Source organism: Papaver somniferum, chromosome 8 (assembly GCF_003573695.1).
Source record: "Papaver somniferum cultivar HN1 chromosome 8, ASM357369v1, whole genome shotgun sequence".
Classification (NCBI taxonomy): Eukaryota; Viridiplantae; Streptophyta; class Magnoliopsida; order Ranunculales; family Papaveraceae; genus Papaver; species Papaver somniferum.
The window spans coordinates 126,179,345-126,198,771 of NC_039365.1; the positions used below are offsets into that span (position 1 = coordinate 126,179,345).

At 36.8% G+C, this 19,427-nt stretch overlaps 1 protein-coding gene across 1 annotated transcript; it reads left to right on the forward strand.

Moving 5' to 3' along the window:
- Positions 1 to 6,321: 6,321 nt before the first annotated feature.
- Positions 6,322 to 9,106, forward strand: LOC113306009 (uncharacterized mitochondrial protein AtMg00810-like). Its single transcript, XM_026554999.1, has 2 exons — positions 6,322 to 6,537; positions 8,180 to 9,106. Exons 1-2 carry the CDS (start codon positions 6,322 to 6,324, stop codon positions 9,104 to 9,106), a joined length of 1,143 nt encoding a protein of 380 aa, XP_026410784.1.
- Positions 9,107 to 19,427: the final 10,321 nt, after the last annotated feature.

Sequence of the window (19,427 nt, forward strand, 5' to 3'; positions counted from 1 at the left end):
AATACTGTATTTTGGGTTGATCCCCAAATTTTCAGGTTATTAGTTTATGGGGATCCTTTATGTACATTCCAGTATGTATTTCTATTTTTATTTTTATTTATTTATTTTCGCATATTATGAATTTTCCATCTTAAGTTTTACGTTGGATGACTCAATTACACTGAGGACAATGTAATGTTTAAGTGTGGGGGAGTGGTTAACTTTTTACTTTTCTTTTTCAGGAATTTTCTTGCAATTTATGACCAGCTGTTGAGCGGGTCCAAAAAAAAACAAAAAAAAACTGCATATTATGACCAGCTGTTTAGCGGGTCTTACAAAAAAAAAAGACCAGCTGTTTAGCGGGTCTGTCTAGCTGTTTAGCAGACATCTATCGATCTTGCTGTTTAGCGGATCTGTCTAGCTGTTTAGCAGACATCTCTCGATCTTGCTGTTTAGCGGATCTGTCTCGTTGTTTAGCAGACATTTCTATGTCCAGCTATTTAGTGGATATTTTCTTTGTTTTGATCGAGGTCTAGAAAAATATAAGTGAGGGGGTGTTGATAAGCACGAAAGTGCTACATTTAATATCCATATTTATATTAACTAGGACTCGATATTGACTCGATATTTTGGCTAATAACACCGGTTTAAGCCTTTTGCAGAAAATACAGGTATTTATGATTATTGAAAGATAAACGACTAAAGTGGGAGTTATATTTGCCAATAGAAGAGAGCTTCAAATGTGGCTGGCCTGGTATGTTTACATATCAGCACCACTCAAGCCCGGCCCACTAGTGGCTGCAGAGAAACAATAGTTGTGGCCTTATTTTCACCAAAATTCTTATTGAAATGTTCAAGGAATCTGAACAGCCTTTTCTGTTCCTTCCTAAAGCAAGAAGAAATTCATTTCTAAGGCAAGCAACTCGAGTTTGGATAGGAAGGAGGATATTTGTTGGTTGTTACTTATATAGTGATTGATCACGTTGTTAATGGAGAAGTAAATGGCTGCTGCCATAAACAACCCATGGTATTGGATGTATATTCTAGTATATTCTTGTATATTTTGTATATATTCACTTACCTTGTTTGAGAGATATTCACCTCTCTTATAATATCTTCACAAGATTTTTGTAAATCTAACTCCTTTATATAAGAGTCCTTGTTATCAATGAAGGACAGAAAAATCACAATCCAATTATTCTTCTTGTCTCTTGTTGTTCATCTTGTGTCGTCTTGGGTTATAGAAACCCTCATGGTATCTTGAGTCCGGTATCAATGTCTAGTGTTTTAACTTCAACGTCCTCTTCACCTAAAAGCCAGTCCTCTATATATGCTCTAGCTTCAAATGATGGACCAGGAACTATCATCACACATGTAGTTCTCAAAGGATCGAAATGAAGAATGGGATAAAGGGTTTCGTATTTCTCTGGGTGCGAAACGAAAACTGGGCTTCATTAACGGTAAATTCTCTAAACCTTCTGTTGATTCTTCTTACCTGGATGACTGGTGGACTATAAACTACATGATCGTTGCCTGGATTTTTAATACAATTGATCAAGTTCTTCTTTCCTCAAATTCTTATCGTGATACCGCATTCGATTTATGGGAAGATATCAGGCTTCGTTTTTCTCTTGGGAATGGAATAAAAAAATTTCAGCTTAAATCTGATGTCGCCGGTTGCAAACAAACAGATGGAGAGTCTATACAAGACTATTACGGGAAGCTCAAGAAACTCTGGGATGACATCAATGACTTTGATGCCTTACCTTCTTGTCAATGCTCCGGTTGTACTTGTGGTCTTAATGTGATTCTTCGTACTCGACGTAACAATGATCAGGTACGTGAATTTTTAATGGGTCTCATACCCTATTATGCTAATGTTCGTTCTAGTATTTTGGGCACCGAACCACTTCCGCCTCTGCACACTGTGTACTCTCGTCTCATCCAAGAGGAAGAGGTTCGATTTTATACTCAGCCAAAGGAGGATATTGTTACTCCAATGTATTTTTTCGCTCACGGAAATAAGCCACAAGGATCGAAAACAGGAGCTGTCAAACCTCCATTGAAGTGCACCTATTGTGGTCACAGTGGACATCTTGAGGATCGCTGTTGGGAGAAGCACGGATATCCAGATGGTCGCCAGCCCAGACGTCCACCTGCGGCTACTCTCAAAACCGAGTCACCAGCTCACCGTAACCAACCAGCAGCTAAGGAAAACGCTGTCGTTGGTGAGATGCCAACTACAAATCATGTTCGTCTCTCTGGTAAGCGTGGTCACATCTGGATTGTTGATACAGGAGGCTCCAATCATGTTTGTTGCGATGAAAATTTGTTTGAATCTTGTCGTAATATTAGTCCTCTTCAAGTTGGTCTGCCTAATGGTGTCAGCATACAAGCAACCAAAATTGGGATTGTGAAGTTAAATGACTCTATTATATTGCACAATGTGTTGTTCGTTCCTCAATTCACATGCAATCTTCTCTCCGTATCTCAATTTTTATCTTCATCGCATGCTAATCATGCACAGAAGAATATTATCAGTGTTCAATTCACTAATTCTGAATGTTATACAGGACCATACTTTGAGGACGAGGATTGGTATGGGTAAGCTCATGGATGGGCTGTATTGCTTGATGGCAGGGAAACCAACTCGTGTCAACGTTGTGTTAGAGAAGATTACTATAGAATTATGGCACAAACGGCTTGGTCATCCTTCTATCCAAGCTTTGAAGTCTCTACCTCAAATTGGTCGTATTGATAGTCAGTTAGATTTTCATGCTTGTGATGTCTGTCATAGAGCCAAGCAAACTCGTACTTCTTTTCCATTGAGTAATAATAGGGCAGTTGATTTATTTGAGTTAATTCATTGCGACGTTTGGGGGCCTTATCATCCAAATCGTGCCTGTAACTCGAGATATTTTTTAACCATTGTTGATGATTTTTCTATATGTGTTTGGGTGTATTTGATGAAAACCAAAGATGAGGTACCTACCTTGTTAACAAATTTTTTTGCACTGGTTGACCGACAGTTTACTCGAAAGGTTAAGACTCTACGGAGTGACAATGGAATTGAGTTCAAAGGTCTCTTCTCTTATTTCCGAAACAATGGCATTGTTCATCAAACTTCTGTTGTTAAGACACCACAGCAAAATGCTAGGGTGAAAAGGAAGCATCGTCACATTCTTAATGTTGCTCGTGCACTACGTTTTCAAGCATCCTTACCAATCGATTTTTGGGGTGAATGTGTCCTTACCGCTGCCTATTTGATTAATAGAACCCCTTCTCGTGTTCTTCACTTCAAGACGCCTTATGACCTTCTTTATGGTTCAGCTCCACCTATTCATTCTCTTAGGGTATTTGGATGTCTCTGTTACGCGAAAAACCTCAACCCTTGCGATAAATTTGACAGTCGCAGTCGTCGTTGCATATTTCTCGGCTATCCATTTGGAAAGAAGGCCTGGCATCTATTTGATCTCGACACAGGTCATTACTTTCAGTCTCGAGACGTACATTTTATTGAAGATACTTTCCCGTTGGCAGATAACGATGAGCTTCTGAAACTGCACTCATTGTATTCTGATGAGGTCACTGAACCAGTTACTAGGAATTTGTCTGACAATCATTTTGAAGCTGAATACAATGATCCACATGTCTCTGGTGGTTCTTCTTCCGCCGCTATTCCCTCGCCTGATGCTACTTCACCTCCACAGACTAGTTCCAGCATTCCGTCAGACTTCCTGGATGCTGTACAGGACACAGCACATATCGCTGATAATGATGTACAGGCGATTTCTCAGACAGCACCTGCTGTAATTGATACATGTTCTGCTGGTGAGGATACTGATTCAGCACTGTCTCATGCCTCTTCTTCTGCTGTACCTGCGTCTGGTACAGAATCTGTTACTCGTTCTCCCACCGAAACTGCAGATAGTCGAGATCATCACAGTATAGTTGCAGACGAGGAACTAGGCCGGGGTAAACGTACAAAATTTGAGAATGTCAGGCATAAGGATTTTGTTCACTGGCAGGGCGTTTCAAAACAGTCTAACACGACCTTGGTTTCCCCTGAAGCTTCACCTATACCAGTCAAGTCCTCAGGTACTCCCTATCCTATAACTTATTTTTTGAATTGTGATGCATTTTCTGTTGCACATCGTATTTTTGTTGCATCTATTTCAAATGATGTTGAACCCAAATCATTTAAAGAGGCAATGGCTGATCTACGATGGCGTCAGGCAATGCAGGCTGAAATTGCTGCACTAATCTCCAATGGTACATGGACAATTGAAGATTTGCCTGCCAACAAGTCTGCAATTGGTTGTATGTGGGTTTTTCGAATTAAGCGAAAATCTGATGGCTCGGTTGAGCGCTACAAAGCCAAATTAGTCGTTTTTGGAAATCATCAAAAGGAAGGAATTAATTTCACCGAAACTTTCGCTCCTACAGTAAAAATGGTTATTGTACGAACTCTTCTTGCGGTTGCTGCGATAAACAACTGGGAGTTAGTTCAAATGGATGTACACAATGCGTTTCTTCATGGTGATTTAAATGAAGAAGTCTTTATGCGACTTCCTCCTGGTTTCAGTAATGGATTATCTGGAAAAGTCTGTAGACTTCGTAAGTCTTTGTATGGTTTATGCCAGGCTCCCCGGTGTTGGTATGCTAAGCTAGCAACTGCTTTGCATACATATGGTTTTTCTACCAGTGCTTGTGATCACTCGTTATTTCTTTATCGCCATGGAAATATTATTATGTATATTCTAGTGTATGTGGATGATCTTGTTATTGCTGGTAACAACAAAGCTGTTATTTTCGAATTTCAGGAATATCTAAGCAGATGTTTTCATATGAAGAATTTGGGGAAATTAAAATATTTTCTTGGCATTGAGGTAGCTAGAAGTTCCAAAGGAATTTTTCTTTTTCAGGCAAATATGCTCTAGATATCTTGACAGAAACAGGCCTTCTCGGTTCCAAACCAGCTAATATTCCCATGGAGGAGAATCATCGGCTGGCTCTTGCATCAGACTCGCCCATGCCTGATCCTGCTCGTTATAGAAGGTTGGTGGGGAGACTGATTTATCTCAATCTTACACTGACGGATCTGTGTTACTTTGTTCATATTCTTTCCCAGTTTATGCAACATCCAACCAACTCAATCACATTGGGATGCTGCACTTCGAGTTGTGCGCTATTTGAAATCTATCCCTGGGCAAGGTATATTACTTCGAGCTGATTCCAAGTTAGTTCTTGACGCTTATTGTGATGCAGATTGGGCTAGCTGTCCACTTAGTCGTCGTTCACTCACGGCTCACTTTATATTTCTCGGGGGTTCTCCTATATCTTGGAAAACGAAGAAACAAACCACAGTTTCTCGTTCCTCAGCCGAAGCAGAATATCGTGCTTTGGCTTCCACAACTTGTGAGATTATATGGTTAAATGGATTGTTACGGAATTTTGGTATAGGACATACAAAACCAGTTTCGATTCATTGTGATAGTCAAGATGCGTTACATATTGCTAATAATCCCGTCTTTCATGAACGAACGAAGCATATCGAGATTGACTGTCACTTTGTGCGTGATGAAATACTTCGAGGTACTATCCTTCCATCTTATATTCATACTACCTCTCAACTAGCTGATATTCTGACTAAAGCTTTGGGTCGTCAGCAGTTTCAAAATCTTCTTCTCAAGATGGGCATTTCGACTCTTCATGCTCCAACTTGAGGGGGGGTATTGGATGTATATTCTAGTATATTCTTGTATATTTTGTATATATTCACTTACCTTGTTTGAGAGATATTCACCTCTCTTAGAATATCTTCACAAGATTTTTGTAAATCTAACTCCTTTATATAGGTGTCCTTGTTATCAATGAAGGACAGAAAAATCACATCCAATTATTCTTCTGTCTCGTGTTGTTCATCTTGTCTCATCTTGGGTTATAGAAACCCTCACATGGTAATGAAGACTGATGCATGGGAGTTGTTGTCATTGGTGACACGTTGAGTTGATGCTGCGAACTTAAATTTATTGCCGAGATAACAGCATTGGATGCTGTATTTGCCGAAGTTTGAGTACTGAGTTGTGGCATCGATGGACAAAAGAGAAGAGACTTGAACAGACAGAGTAGAAAGAATGGTGCTGGGATCAGTTTCTTTCATGGACTGAACAGGGACTCATTTGGAGTTGAAGCCGAGATAGAGAAGATAGGGAGCAGGGAGAAGAAGCTCTTGAGTTCATTAAGAAATGGTGGCGGATTGAATCAATGCAGATGGAGTTCAGTTCAGAGAGCTGCATATGAACTGAAGCTGGTTGAATCATTGGTGTTTACTGGAAGTTCATGAGAGTGGTGGATTCAGTCTGCAAGTATATATGTGGGGATGTCCGATTGCATGGAGGATGGTCACTGGTAGCTGGTGGTGATATCATAATGGTTACGGCAGAAAACGCAGGAGAAGATGAGGACAGCAAAAGCGAAACTGGTGGTGGACGTATATACATGGAAGACAAACTAAAGATGCTGCCGTTATTGTGTTGCTGGGCAGCTGAGAGGAAGGTGCGAGATGATGATTTCGTGGAAATATACAGATGACGAGGAAAACAAATCCAACGCTTGGAGTTCATCGTCGAGCAAGGGCATATCTCAGAGTGAATTGAGATGGAAGCGACAGTTAGTGGTTTTATGTTGGCTGATTTGATTTCGTAATAGATAGTGGCCAGATTTTGGTTCGCTGTTGGTTGAGAAGTATTTTGGCTGGACAGTGGTGAACGATAGGTGTTAGTTGCAATGTTGGTGAGCTGTGGATGGTGATTGATGCTGCTTAAATAACCGTGGAGAAATTGAAGATGGACTGAACGGTGAGAAGATGGAAGCTGGTGCTGTGGCCCGATTAAGGTGTTGTGGTCAGTGTAGGATGGAGCAGAAATCAGATGGTCAGGGGACGTCAACTGGAGCAGCGATCGAAGCTTTGGCAGAGGCTGAAATGGGTGATAACTGAATTGGGCCTGTGGGAAGTTTCATGTTTGGGTTCTACTCAAACCCTTCGCAGCACTATATACTTCAACGGAGACAGAAAGAAAAAGGGGGGAAGCGAGCGGCCACAGAGCCGAAGCAAACTTTGAGAAGGAGACTACACTGAGCCGCCGCAATTCGGAGAATAGGGTTTGAAGTTTATTTTCTCCCATTTTCGTTTTTAATTAGCGATTGATTTATATTTTTTCTATGGCTTTTAAGAAAGCCATGTCTGGCTAGATATTTTTGTAACCAGGGTTTATGTTGAAATCACGTGGAGTTTTAGGCTATTTCGAATTGAATAATTTAGCACTAGACCATTATGATTTGAATAGATTGATTCTGTGATTTTATATATTGATTCAACGATGAACTTAGTTGTTGCTTCACCGGTTCTGTACAATGCAGTAACCTTTGTGCTTAACTTATATGATTGCAAATATATTTGTCTACTTAATATTTCATACTGGGTTAAATCCTTTGATGGAGTATGCTTAGAATAGCCAGGTATTATTTGTGAACCTATAATTAGTTTCGTATAACTTTCTCGCTAATGCAATTTGATGTTATATGCTTGAGTTTAGTCTTTTGATATGCCATGCTTAGGGCGTCCCAGTGATATTTGCGACTCTAATATATATAATAGGTGATGTCAATATAACGGACAATAAATAATTCATGGATTATGTTTCATTTCAATAATTGATTGAAGTTGTGGTAGATACTATAAACCCTGGTTACCATCTTTCCCATTGAGTTTATTTTATTTGTTTAGTTTATTTTTCTTTGTTTGATAATTCTAAAAAATCCGAGAACATCATTGTTGGTTAATTGATTGAGAATATTTATTATTAGTATTTCCACCGCTCCTCGTGGGAACGACCCGTACTTGTCGTTGTCTACTAGTTAGACGCCGTGCGATTGCGGTTTATATATATAGGCATCTCCGGATCCTATCAACTATTGATAAGCATAAAGCCAGATTTGTTGCAAAGGGCTATCATCAACAATTTGGTATTGATTTTTCTAAAACTTTCAGCCCTGTAGCTAAGCCTCCCACCATCAGACTCATACTATGGAGATATGGAAGAACCGGTTTATATGGAGCAGCCTCCTGGTTTTCAATATGAAGATTACCCTAACTATGTATGTAAGTTACATAAAATCCATCTATGGCTTGAAACAGGCTCCAAGGGCATGGTATGGAAAATTAGCATCTTTGGATGATACTTCCTTCTTTGTTCAAAAATTGGGTAAAAGGCTCACTATAGTGCTAGTTTATGTTGATGATATTTTGGTTACCGAAAATGATACAGCTTATATCACTGCTTTTATCTCTGAATTGAACAATCATTTTCCTGTTAAAGACCTTGGGGCACTTCACTATTTTCTTGGTCTTGAGGTTTCCATAAGTTCAGTTGGTATTTTTCTATCTCAGTTCAAGTACATATTGGATCTAATCAAGAAGACTAACATGGTTGGTTGCAAGCCTTGCTCTTCTCCAGCTGTAGCTAATGCTCAACTCACATATGAGGGTGACTTGCTTCCAGATCCTTCTTCCTACACATCCATTGTTGGTGCATTACATTACTTTACCTGGAGCAGACCTGAAATCTCTTTTGCAGTTCAACAAGTCTGTCAATTTATGTCTCAACCCACCACTCATCACTTAACTGCAGTCCATAGAATTCTCAGATATCTCAAGGGGCACATTGATTTTGGTATTTGTTTCACCAAGGGACCAATGACTCTACATGGCTATTCAGATGCTGACTGGGCTGGTGCTGTCACTGATAGCAGATCCATTGGTGGTTTTTGCATTTATTTTGGTTCTAATCCTATCTCTTGGTCAGCTAAGAAACAAGCTACTGTTTCCAGATCATCTACAGAATCAGAATACAAAGCCTTAGTAATTGCAGCGGCAGAATCTTATTGGATTTGTCGACTTCTCATCAAGGATCTCCATTTTACTCTCTCTTCCTCATCTAGACTTGGTTGTGACAATGTTAGCTCCATTTCACTAGCTTCCAATCCTGTTATGCACAGCAAAATGAAGAGCCTCGGAGTTGATTTTCACTATGTCAGGGAACTTGTCAGACTTAAACTTCTATAGGTTTACTATGTTGCTATTGTGGATCAAACATTGAACATATTCACTAAGGGATTCCATGACCCAAGATTTAAGTTCTTAACATCCAAGTTGAAGGTTTCTTCACCAGCCACCTTACACTTGGGGGTGGGGTGGGGTGTGTGTGTGGGGGGGGGGGGGGGGGGGGGGGGGGGGGGGGGGGGGGGGGGGGGGGGGTAATGGCATAGCTAGTATGACTGCATAGCAAGGAAATGTTGATTGTCCTCAAACTGACACTTCTACAGATAGTGATGGTACAGAGTAATATGCTCAGGGTGCTTAAGAAAAGATCAAGTGTGTACAACATAGTGTGTAACTGTTTTTCTTTAAATAGTTGTTATCAGATTCTGTTCTGATTAACTTTAATTTGAATTTCTAGTTTTTCTGTTTTCATCTTTCTCTCTCTTTATTCTCTGTAAAACTTTGAGAAGATGATTAATGAAATTAGATTTATATTTTGTAAGATGAAGATGTTCTACAATGTTACTACATGCGACAAATAAAATACCAACAAGAAGCGAGTTAGAAAGACTTATCGGATTGGATTAATCGAGGCGAGGTAATCCTCTTTCCTTAAAGACAATTCATCCCCGCATACGGTGCCAACGGTTCTACGGATGTCGCCTTCCAAGACGATCACGCCTTATAGTAAGTAGCACTACAATACTATTAGGCCAGTGAATGTTGACAATTACTGTGCTCTTAAATGACTCTGACTCTTGCTTCAAACTTTATTTTCTACTTCTCTAAAAGCTTGTGAAAAAACTCATACAAAACAATACTTAGAGATAGGTTTATATAGAGTCAATGGTGACTCTACTTGGTGTCTTTTCACCAATCGGTGACTCACCATGACCAATGGTGACTCTCCATAACATCTATTCATGACTAGGTGTCTTATAGGTGAAAAGACACATCTCTTGATATTCAAATCTTGAAAACTAATTTTCACTCACATAATAATTTTAACTTAAAATTCCAACAATCACTCCATCAAAAACAGCAAGAAGAATAACTCCCAGTTTGCACGCTCAAATTATTGGCTTGGAAACTAAAAATAAATATAGATGGGAGATGAGAATAGTGACGAGAATTTGCAGATTGGTATGTTAATGGGACTATTGACGTTGTTGTTCCACCAATAATGTCATTTGTTCAATCTAATGTTGAAAAGAACGTATGAGAGAGCAAGTTGAAAAAGAAAATGAGATGATTCTTTTCATAGCATTAAAGAAGGAGAAAAGGAAGCAAATTGCAGCGAGCCAACCTGCAAAAAATGAAAGAAGGGTAGTAACACTGATGAGGATATTTGTGAAAATGAGAGGGTACCAAGTACATCATCAACTTTTTTGATTGATATGAGTATTAACCTCCATTGTACTTCTTAAAAATCAAAAGAATAAATTTTAATGCGATAAAGAAAAAAGCAACACATAAGAATTTTGTTAATGAAGAAAAATGCACCTGCAGAAAAACCTAGGGACCTCATCCATCTTGAACAGTACACTGTATTAAGTCGTTACAGACACTAGCCTACTATCGCACTATAATGTAGTTGAAACCAAATCAACCCTCCAAGCAATTCGTGTGTTATCGCGTTCCTTACTCTCTTGAACCTCGCAATATTATACGCATTTATGAGTTGCTTCAAACTTGGTGAAGACTTTTGATACCTATATGCCTCTAACAGACAATCCTATTTGATTTCCCTTTTAATATGCTTGCATTAGATAAAGTCCAGCAAACCGAACAAATCTAGAAAACTTACACTTTGTCAGAAGAACACATACTATCGGACTTCTGGAATGTAGTTGAGACCAAATTAACCATCTAAGCAATTCAGTTACAATTGTGTTCCTTATATCTCTTGAAATTAGCAAGATTATACGCACCTGATTCTCTTAACTGTCGTCCTTTATAGCCTAAGAGTTGCTTCAACCTTAGTGAAGAATTTTAATACGTATTTGCCTCTAAAAGATAATCCTATTTGATTTTTCTTTTGATATGTTTCAATCTAGATTTGGAAATATGTTTACATTAGAGAAAGTCCAACAAATATCACGAATCCAGAACACTTACACTTTGTTAGCAGAGAAGGCTGGATTATTATCCACCTCTCAAGAACAATCCGAATAAATCAAAGAAGAGTTTGGATAACTTTCTGGAGGAATCACAAAGTCTGGGACGAAGAGAACTTCGCGATTTCTATCTATCTTGTTCCTTATCTAAAATATGTGAGGTTCAATAACCAGTAGAACAAGATCCGAATACAAGAACCATCGGGAAAAATATACTCTAACAAGGCTTCACAAATCCCTAAGTGAAGTCTTCAAAGTCGTAACCTAGAATATAGTTCTATAAGAACCTAGGTTATAAAGGATGACTCTAGCTTTGTAACTAGGACACAAAGTTTCAGGATTAAGAAATCATGTTGCAAGAGTCTCTTTGATTATAGATTTTCAAGGATACAGATGAGATTTGAATTAAGCTAAGGTTAGATTGAGATCCAAACAAACAATTTCTCAATTTAGATGAAATTATTATTAGGAATTCGTGTAAGCATGTGAAAGTTTGCCTTGAAATTACACAGAAGAATATGCATTATTGTCCAGGGTTCTGAAACCGTGCACAATAATAGTTCATATTGTCAAGTATTCCTTCGAATTTACAAGCACTAGCGGTGTTCAATAACACTCAAGAATTAAAAATTGATTTTGTGAATAAAGTTGTCTTAAAAGTGTTTACGAGAGTTGAAGAAAAAACGACATAATCATATAAAGTAGTTTGTCTGCTAATATTGAGATTGGACGGGTTTGCAAATCACTGCAAGTTCTCGAATTCAGGCCAAATGGGTTTGCAAACCATGACAATTCAAGAATTCATATGGTAAGGGTTTGCAAACCTACCCCATTCCGGAATTCAAATATACGTAAAAGGTTTGCAAACCTTTATGGTCCCCAGAATTCAGACCGACTCAGGTAATACATACAAGTATGTGTACCATGCACCAAGCGGTTCTACTTCTTTCATAATTCAATTCGAAGCATTCCCAATAGCCATAATGTGCATTGTTGCTTGGGAAATTTCCAAATGATAAAATTTAAACAAAAAAGTTTGTGAAAAATAAATTGTTCTAACTAAGATTGCTAGGGATCCATGAACATTTATTGCTTGAACCATATTTCGAGGGTTTTACCAAGACAAGCTTGAACTCAAAATTTCTAAATTACAGTATTATATCTACTAAATCATATGATATAGTCTTGTAAGATATAATGGTATATGAAATGACGAGGGTACCCAAGTACACCACAATCTTTTTGTTTTAACTTATAAGTTTGATATAAAATATGATCGTCTATGGACAAAGTAGAGATAAGACAACAACAAGGTATGTACTTGATAATAGTTACGGTATAAAACCGATATACTATAGGATCACAATCAAGTGTATCGGATTAACATACTAGTGTATTTACTTTTAATTATAATAAAAAAAATATATTTGCGGAAAGTAAAAGTAAACACACAACAAGATTTTATTAACGAGGAAACCACAAATGCAGAAAAACCCCGGGACGTAGTCCAATTTTGAATACTTTCATAATTAAGATGTTATACAAAGAACGAAGCCCACTTCGTATAGTTGAGACCAAGTAATCTACCCCTAGTAACTTAGTTCCCTCAGTATCCCTGCGCCTACAGTAAGTAAACAAAGTTGTTTGGTAACTACTCCAATAATCTTTTAGAAAACGATACGTTGAGTTTGTGAAAAAGGCTTTTCCGTTTAAAAAAGTAAACTCCTTTATCGGGTAAGATCAATCTAAATTCGAAAATAAAATTTAGATTTACAACAATCAGATTCGGATACTGAAGAATACCACCAAATGATAGTTGTCTATCTGTACAACTATTTGATCAAATTTATCAACGATAAAACAGATCTTAGTCGGATACCATCCGATCAAGATGTGTGCAAAAATATCACGAGATGCGAAAACCAATAAGAAAAAATCTTCTTGTATTCAAATCTTCAATTGCCTTCAATTGTACCTGCACAAAAAAACTTGATTCCACTTATAATCGATCACACACAGCGGAGTCTGTTAACAATGGATGATCACAAGTTGTCTTCAGATCTAAAAAAAGTTATAAAGATCCCGTCAATACTTTGATCTAGTTTGAGTGACCATATGTCAGAAGACAAGGATCTCAAGAATAATCAAACTAGGTGCAATCAAAGTTTCAACAACCGTTAGTCAATCAAATCAATAATTGAAAACTAAAATAACAATGCAATTATCTAGTCTCCCACCAACGGTACTCGTAGAGCTTCTTGATCCCACAGAAGTCTTTAAACGAGCGAAAATAAGAGATTTCACCTAATTAGGGTACTTTCCTCTCCGGATAGTCATCTCCATCAAAAATAACACAAATGAATTTTGCCTGGCTCTTAGGATAATTTTTCTTAGAGCATAGCTTGGTTGAACCCACCAAGCGTTGGTATGTCAAGTTTGGTTGTCATGTTTTAGTATCAAAACTCATCTAAAGTCACTTGATTAAATACTAGAGTCAACTTCGTTTACTTAGACTGGAAAGTCTAGGAATGTTGAGACGTAAAGGTATTGTTAGAGCATTGCTCGTTAGAACTCGCAAGCGTTGATATATCAAGCTTGTTTTTCAAGTTTAGTTGATCAAACTATATACTTGATTTCTAGTCTACTTATAGCTATGTCTCGGATTAGGATAGAAAGTGTAGTTGAGCTTTAGACTTCACGGCGTTCACCAATTGAAGACGACGATCTATTGAGGATCTTGGAGGAATTTCATCAACAAAAGGTATGTAGAGACTAAACTTATCTATCACTCAGAAGTATATTTTATTTTATCTTATAATGAGACAAAGTCGTATAGCTATATAGACTTTTACATTATACACATTTGATATTTCGAGTTGAGTTTATCTCGCTTATCTATTTCTCGAAATATGTGTTGGAAGTTTTTTGCTTTAACTATGTTCATCATATTCTTGACGAGTTTAGTTGGAGACAATTTATTTGTTGGAAACTAAATATCAACTCAAAAGATGATCATGTGAATACTACCTTGAACATATTATATGATTTGTGTGAGACAGTCATTTGATGTTAACTTGGGAAGTTTCGTATTGATCATTCGATCACTTGAAAACTACTTGAAGCTAATGGTATGTGTGATATTACCATTTTCGTCTTTTAAGGATGTTTCAATGATTGAAATGAGAGTTTAGAACAATTACCCATGTCTTGATGCAATACGGTATGCATACCTAGTATGTGAATTGTTTTGTAATGATTCGGGTCCGGAACTCTTGTTTGCGTACCTAGTATGCGAACGGATTTACTTGAGAAAGTATGAAACTCTTGTTTGCGTACCTAGTATGCGAACGGGTTTACCTGAGTTGGGTCCGGGACGGTTGTTCGCGAACCTTGTTTGCAAACGGCTTGTCTAGGCCAAGGTCAGGAGCTTATGCTTGCGTACCTAGTTTGCGAACACAATGGTTAAGTTTTAAAATCGGTAATGTATGATTCTCATACTCATGAATTAAAACACTTATGAATTAAGGAATGCAATCTTTGCAAACCGTGGCTTAATGTTCATGAATTGATTCTTGTATAAGTACTTTGTACGATTACGAATCAATCCGATTTTGTTTCAATTTGTTCATAGATATTTCTATGAGATAATGAATAATTGAACAACTCTATTTGAAACACAATTAGATTCATTTGATTATCATATTTGGTGTATAAGTGTTAGATGAATATGGTTAATACAAAAGTGTTCATATGGCCATATCTAAATATAAGTATATTTCATTTGTGTGTAACAAGCTAAGACCATCTAACGGTGGAGATTGATTGCTTAATTTCTATACAAACTTAGCTTGAATCTTAAATCAGGAGTTCATCTAACGGTGAATATTGAATGCTATGTTACTAAGCTATCTTAGCTTTGATTGTAAGCAACCCTAATTTGAAAGGCTATATAAGGGAGAACTCTAGAAACTGGAAAACATAATCCTGATATTTTCCTATGTCCTAGTTGCAAACTAGAGTCGATTATCCTTTAACCTAGTTTTTTCCAAAACGAAATTAGTTTAATGACTTAAAGACTTCATTTGGGATTAGTGAAGCCAGATCCAACTATTTTCACTGTAGTTGCGTATTCTAATCTTACTTTTTCTATTGTATTGAGTTTTATCTTCTCTAAGATTTACTCTAGATTCATCTCTGATAGGTAAGATATAAAAAGTAGTCACAACCGTTCTTCGTCTCAGACACTTGTGATTCCACAATAACTTCTTTTGTTAATCAGTTAGGTTATTGTGAGGTGATTGATATTTATAGGCTGCTCTTTGGAAGTATAAGACCGTATTATCAATTGGTTCTTGTTCACCTGGATTTATCAAAAGACGGAACAAAAACCGAATAAAGGATAGACATATCCGTGGGAGACAGATTTGCTTATAAGTCTTCGACTTTGGGTCGTAGCAACTTTTAGTTGTGGGTGAGATCAGCTAAGGGAATCAAGTGTGCGGAATCCATCATGGTTCTAGAGGCATAAGGAACACGACTGTACCTTAATCGGTGTGAGACTTGGTTAATTAGGGTTCAACTACATTCCAGTCCGAAGTTAAATTGTAGTAGGATAGTGTCCGTAGCGGCTTAATACAGTGTGGTGTTCAAAGCTGGACTAGGTCCCGAGGTTTTTCTGCATTTGCGGTTTCCTCGTCAACAAAATTTCTGGTGTCTGTGTTATTTCTTTTCTGCATTATATTTGTTTATATAATTGAAATATCACAGGTTGTGCATAGTTCAATCAGTTGATAAATCCGACCTTGTTTGTTGGATATAACTTGATTCACACTTGAGAATTGGTCCTTGGTACCGTCCAAGTTATTTCTCATATCAATCAAGCTCATAGATTTCTATCTGTTCGATTTGCTGATTGTATTGAGAAACAGAGATAAAGCTCTTTGATGTATTTATTGATTGAGTCTCACTTTTAAGTTGGTGCTCTTGGAATTATATTGGAGTTTTGTCCATATATTGCCAAACGAATTATTGGGTATGATTGTTATACCCACGCTTTTTCAATTAGTATCAGAGCAGTCAAACACGATAAACCTAATAAGTTTTTGTTTGTTTGATCGTAAAGTTTGTCATAATGGGAAATCACTTTGGAAAACTTGTTATGTGCATCTGTGACGCACACCAGAAATCCTTAAAGGTTGTTCAGAGTTTATTTTTTACAAGACCTCTGGTCTCTTAAGATAATCTCGAGTCAACTAAGAAAAAAATATTAGCTGATGAAAAATACCCCAAAGGAAATGGAAAAGGCTCCTCTAAGAAAATTCGTTGCAAGAAATGTGTGAATAAAATCTCAAGGATATGAGATCTCACTATATTATTAGTCAATCTATTCGAGGAATACCATCATGATGGATCTATCGATAAAGATCTATTTACAGCTTTTGAAGATACTTTTAAGTTCTTCGAGCAACTTAATTCGATTAAGGAAAATTTTTATCCTGGTGTAAGTTACGATTCTTGCAATTCATGTATTCATGAAGTGCAGCCTGACCGTGTAAACAACTCATGTAAAATCAATAAAAAAAGGTTTCCACTGAGTTTGTTGCTAGTCCCAAGTATCATAAAATTTCACCCATTAATCGTAAGAAAGAGGAGTATCGTAAGAAAGGGGAGTCAAGAAAAAAAATTAACCCTGAATATCATTATTACTATGATTATACCTCTGGTACATATCACAAATATCAACTTGAGATGGTGCGTGATATCTTTATCTGAAATAGTTTTCCCAAAAGCGTAAAAGGCATTCACTATTTCAGAAAGTTTTTGATCAAACTCATCAAAGGTATCGTCTTCATACATACGAAGGTTTTTCCATTTATAAGATAGGGCTTGAAACCTAGCTTCTTTTTCAGAGGCATTCCCTTCAAATACGATATTAAGAATATCTCAAGCCTCCTTTGATGTTTTACACCTGTTTACATGATGATGGAGGCCTAGAGTTACAACATGGATAATGGCATTCAATCCATCGGAATTTTGCTTCGAAAGCAATATTTCTTCATTATTGAATTCTTTCAATTCCTTTAGTCTAAACTCAGTGGTTGAGTTGTTGACCAGTACTTTTGGGTGTTCATACCCATCAACAACTAAAACCCAAGTGTTAAAGTCATGATATTGAAGAGAAGACTCTTATAGCCATTTTCCACCATAGATAGTTTGAGCCATCAAACCCTGGAGGTACGTTAACTGAATTAGCCATTTGATTCAAAACTTTATAGGATGGATCACGCCAAACACAAATTGTTAGATCTTTTTGTGTTTGTCCGCTCTGATACCAATTGAAAATACGAGGATACCCAAATATACCACAATCTTTTATTTTGATCACAACCTATACAATACTCACTGTGTATAAACCTCTTGGAGCAACAATCACTCAAGGAATATTTCAACACAATGTCCACTTGAAATAGGGTTAGTCCGGACTGGCCTAACACGTGAATAATTATATCAGACAAGTGGATAAATCTAATACACTTTGTGTGATCGTCTATGGATATGAAATCAAGATAATACTACAACAAAGTGTTCACTTGATAGTAGTACGGTATAACTGAAACCTTATAAGATAAATATCAAGTGCTTAGTTAACGTACAAGTGTAATTACTTTAATTATAATATAAAAACAATTATAATGAGAAAATAAAGTAAAACACACACCAAAATTTTGTTAATGAGGAAAACTACAATCTTATAGAAAAACCACGGGACCTAGTCAAGATTTGAATACTCAATGAATTAAGACGCTACAAAAAGTAAACCTGCAACTTTGTGTGGACAATATAAGAAACTAAAATCCTAGTTACTCAGCTTCAGCAGTATTCTTGTTTTGACAATATCTAGCAGAACCGAAGTTCTCTATAGATATTTGTTTTGATAATATCTAGCAGAACCGAAGTTCTCAATATATATTTGATACTATATATCCTAGCAGAACATGCGTTCTCTTTAGGACTTAAATCTAATATATCTTCTTAATGGTTCAATCTTTCAAAAAAAGATTCCTTTGGATCTTATTCCAAATAGTAAAGGATAAACTGTTTGGTAACAAAACTAACTTTATAATCACAATACCGAAACATATGATATAAGCAAAGTTAAGGATCTTCTATTTTTAAGACCTGTTACCATATCCGAAGTTCCTCGGTTACAAGATCAAACAACACAATGATTACCGAAATAATCAGTCTTGATTACAAGGTTTATGATAAAATCACAAACTACTTGTTGATCTTAAAAAGGGTTATGTTTATTGAAAATAAACAACCTCTTTAATCCTGAAAAATCAAGTCACAGAAAGTTACACCAAGATCAAAACACATGAACAAAAGTCTTCGAATCTTCAAAGTCTTCAATCTTCGATTTAATCTTCAAAGTAACAACCTGCAAAAACAAACTTGATTCCTTATTGATTTGTCGCACAGAACGGAGTCTGTTAACAATGGCAAATCAGTGAATCTATCTTGCATATATAGAAAAACTTAGATTCATAGAAACGTTAAATACTTGATCTAATTTGAGTGAGTCTTATATCAGAAGATAAGGTTCTCAAGAATAAACAAACTAGGTGCAATCAAAGATTCAACAACCATTAGTCAATCAAATCAATAATCGAAAACTAAAATAACAATGCAATCATCTAGTTTCCCACCAAAGGTACTAATAGAGTTTATGAATCCCAAAGAAGTCTTTTAACTAAGCGGTCGTAAGATATTTCGCCTAATTAGGTTACTTTCCTCTACGAATAGGCGGCTCCACCAGTAACAACACACTAGGTAGTTTTGCTGGCTCTGAAGATTAGTTTGCTCGAAATGCAAACTTTGATATTTATAGACCAAGGAAGTTTAGTCACCAAGGAATTTCCAAAACTGAAAATATTCTCAAGATATGCAATATATTTCCAAATTCGGTTTCCATAATTCCTGGAAATGCTTTGTCCAAACGTTGACCGAGAATCTCTTAGAAAATCTCCAACTAGTAAATGCCCATTACTAATTTTTCATTTTCCAAAAATAAAATTAAAAACCTTAATTAAAAGATTCTCAATTTATTTTTCGATCTGGGATTTTTCTTTAGCTATTAAGGAATATCTTTGAACAATAAAAGATAAGCGTTACTTGTATGGGCTGTCGTAGGCTCAACAAATTAATAAATATATTTCCCACTGATT

Coding starts and splice junctions, on each gene's coding strand:
- LOC113306009 (XM_026554999.1), top strand. CDS start 6,322: ATGAGAGTGGTGGATTCAGTCTGCAAGTATATATGTGGGGATGTCCGA. Junction 6,538..8,179: donor GCTGGGCAGCTGAGAGGAAG/GTGCGAGATGAT, acceptor GGCTTGAAACAG/GCTCCAAGGGCATGGTATGG.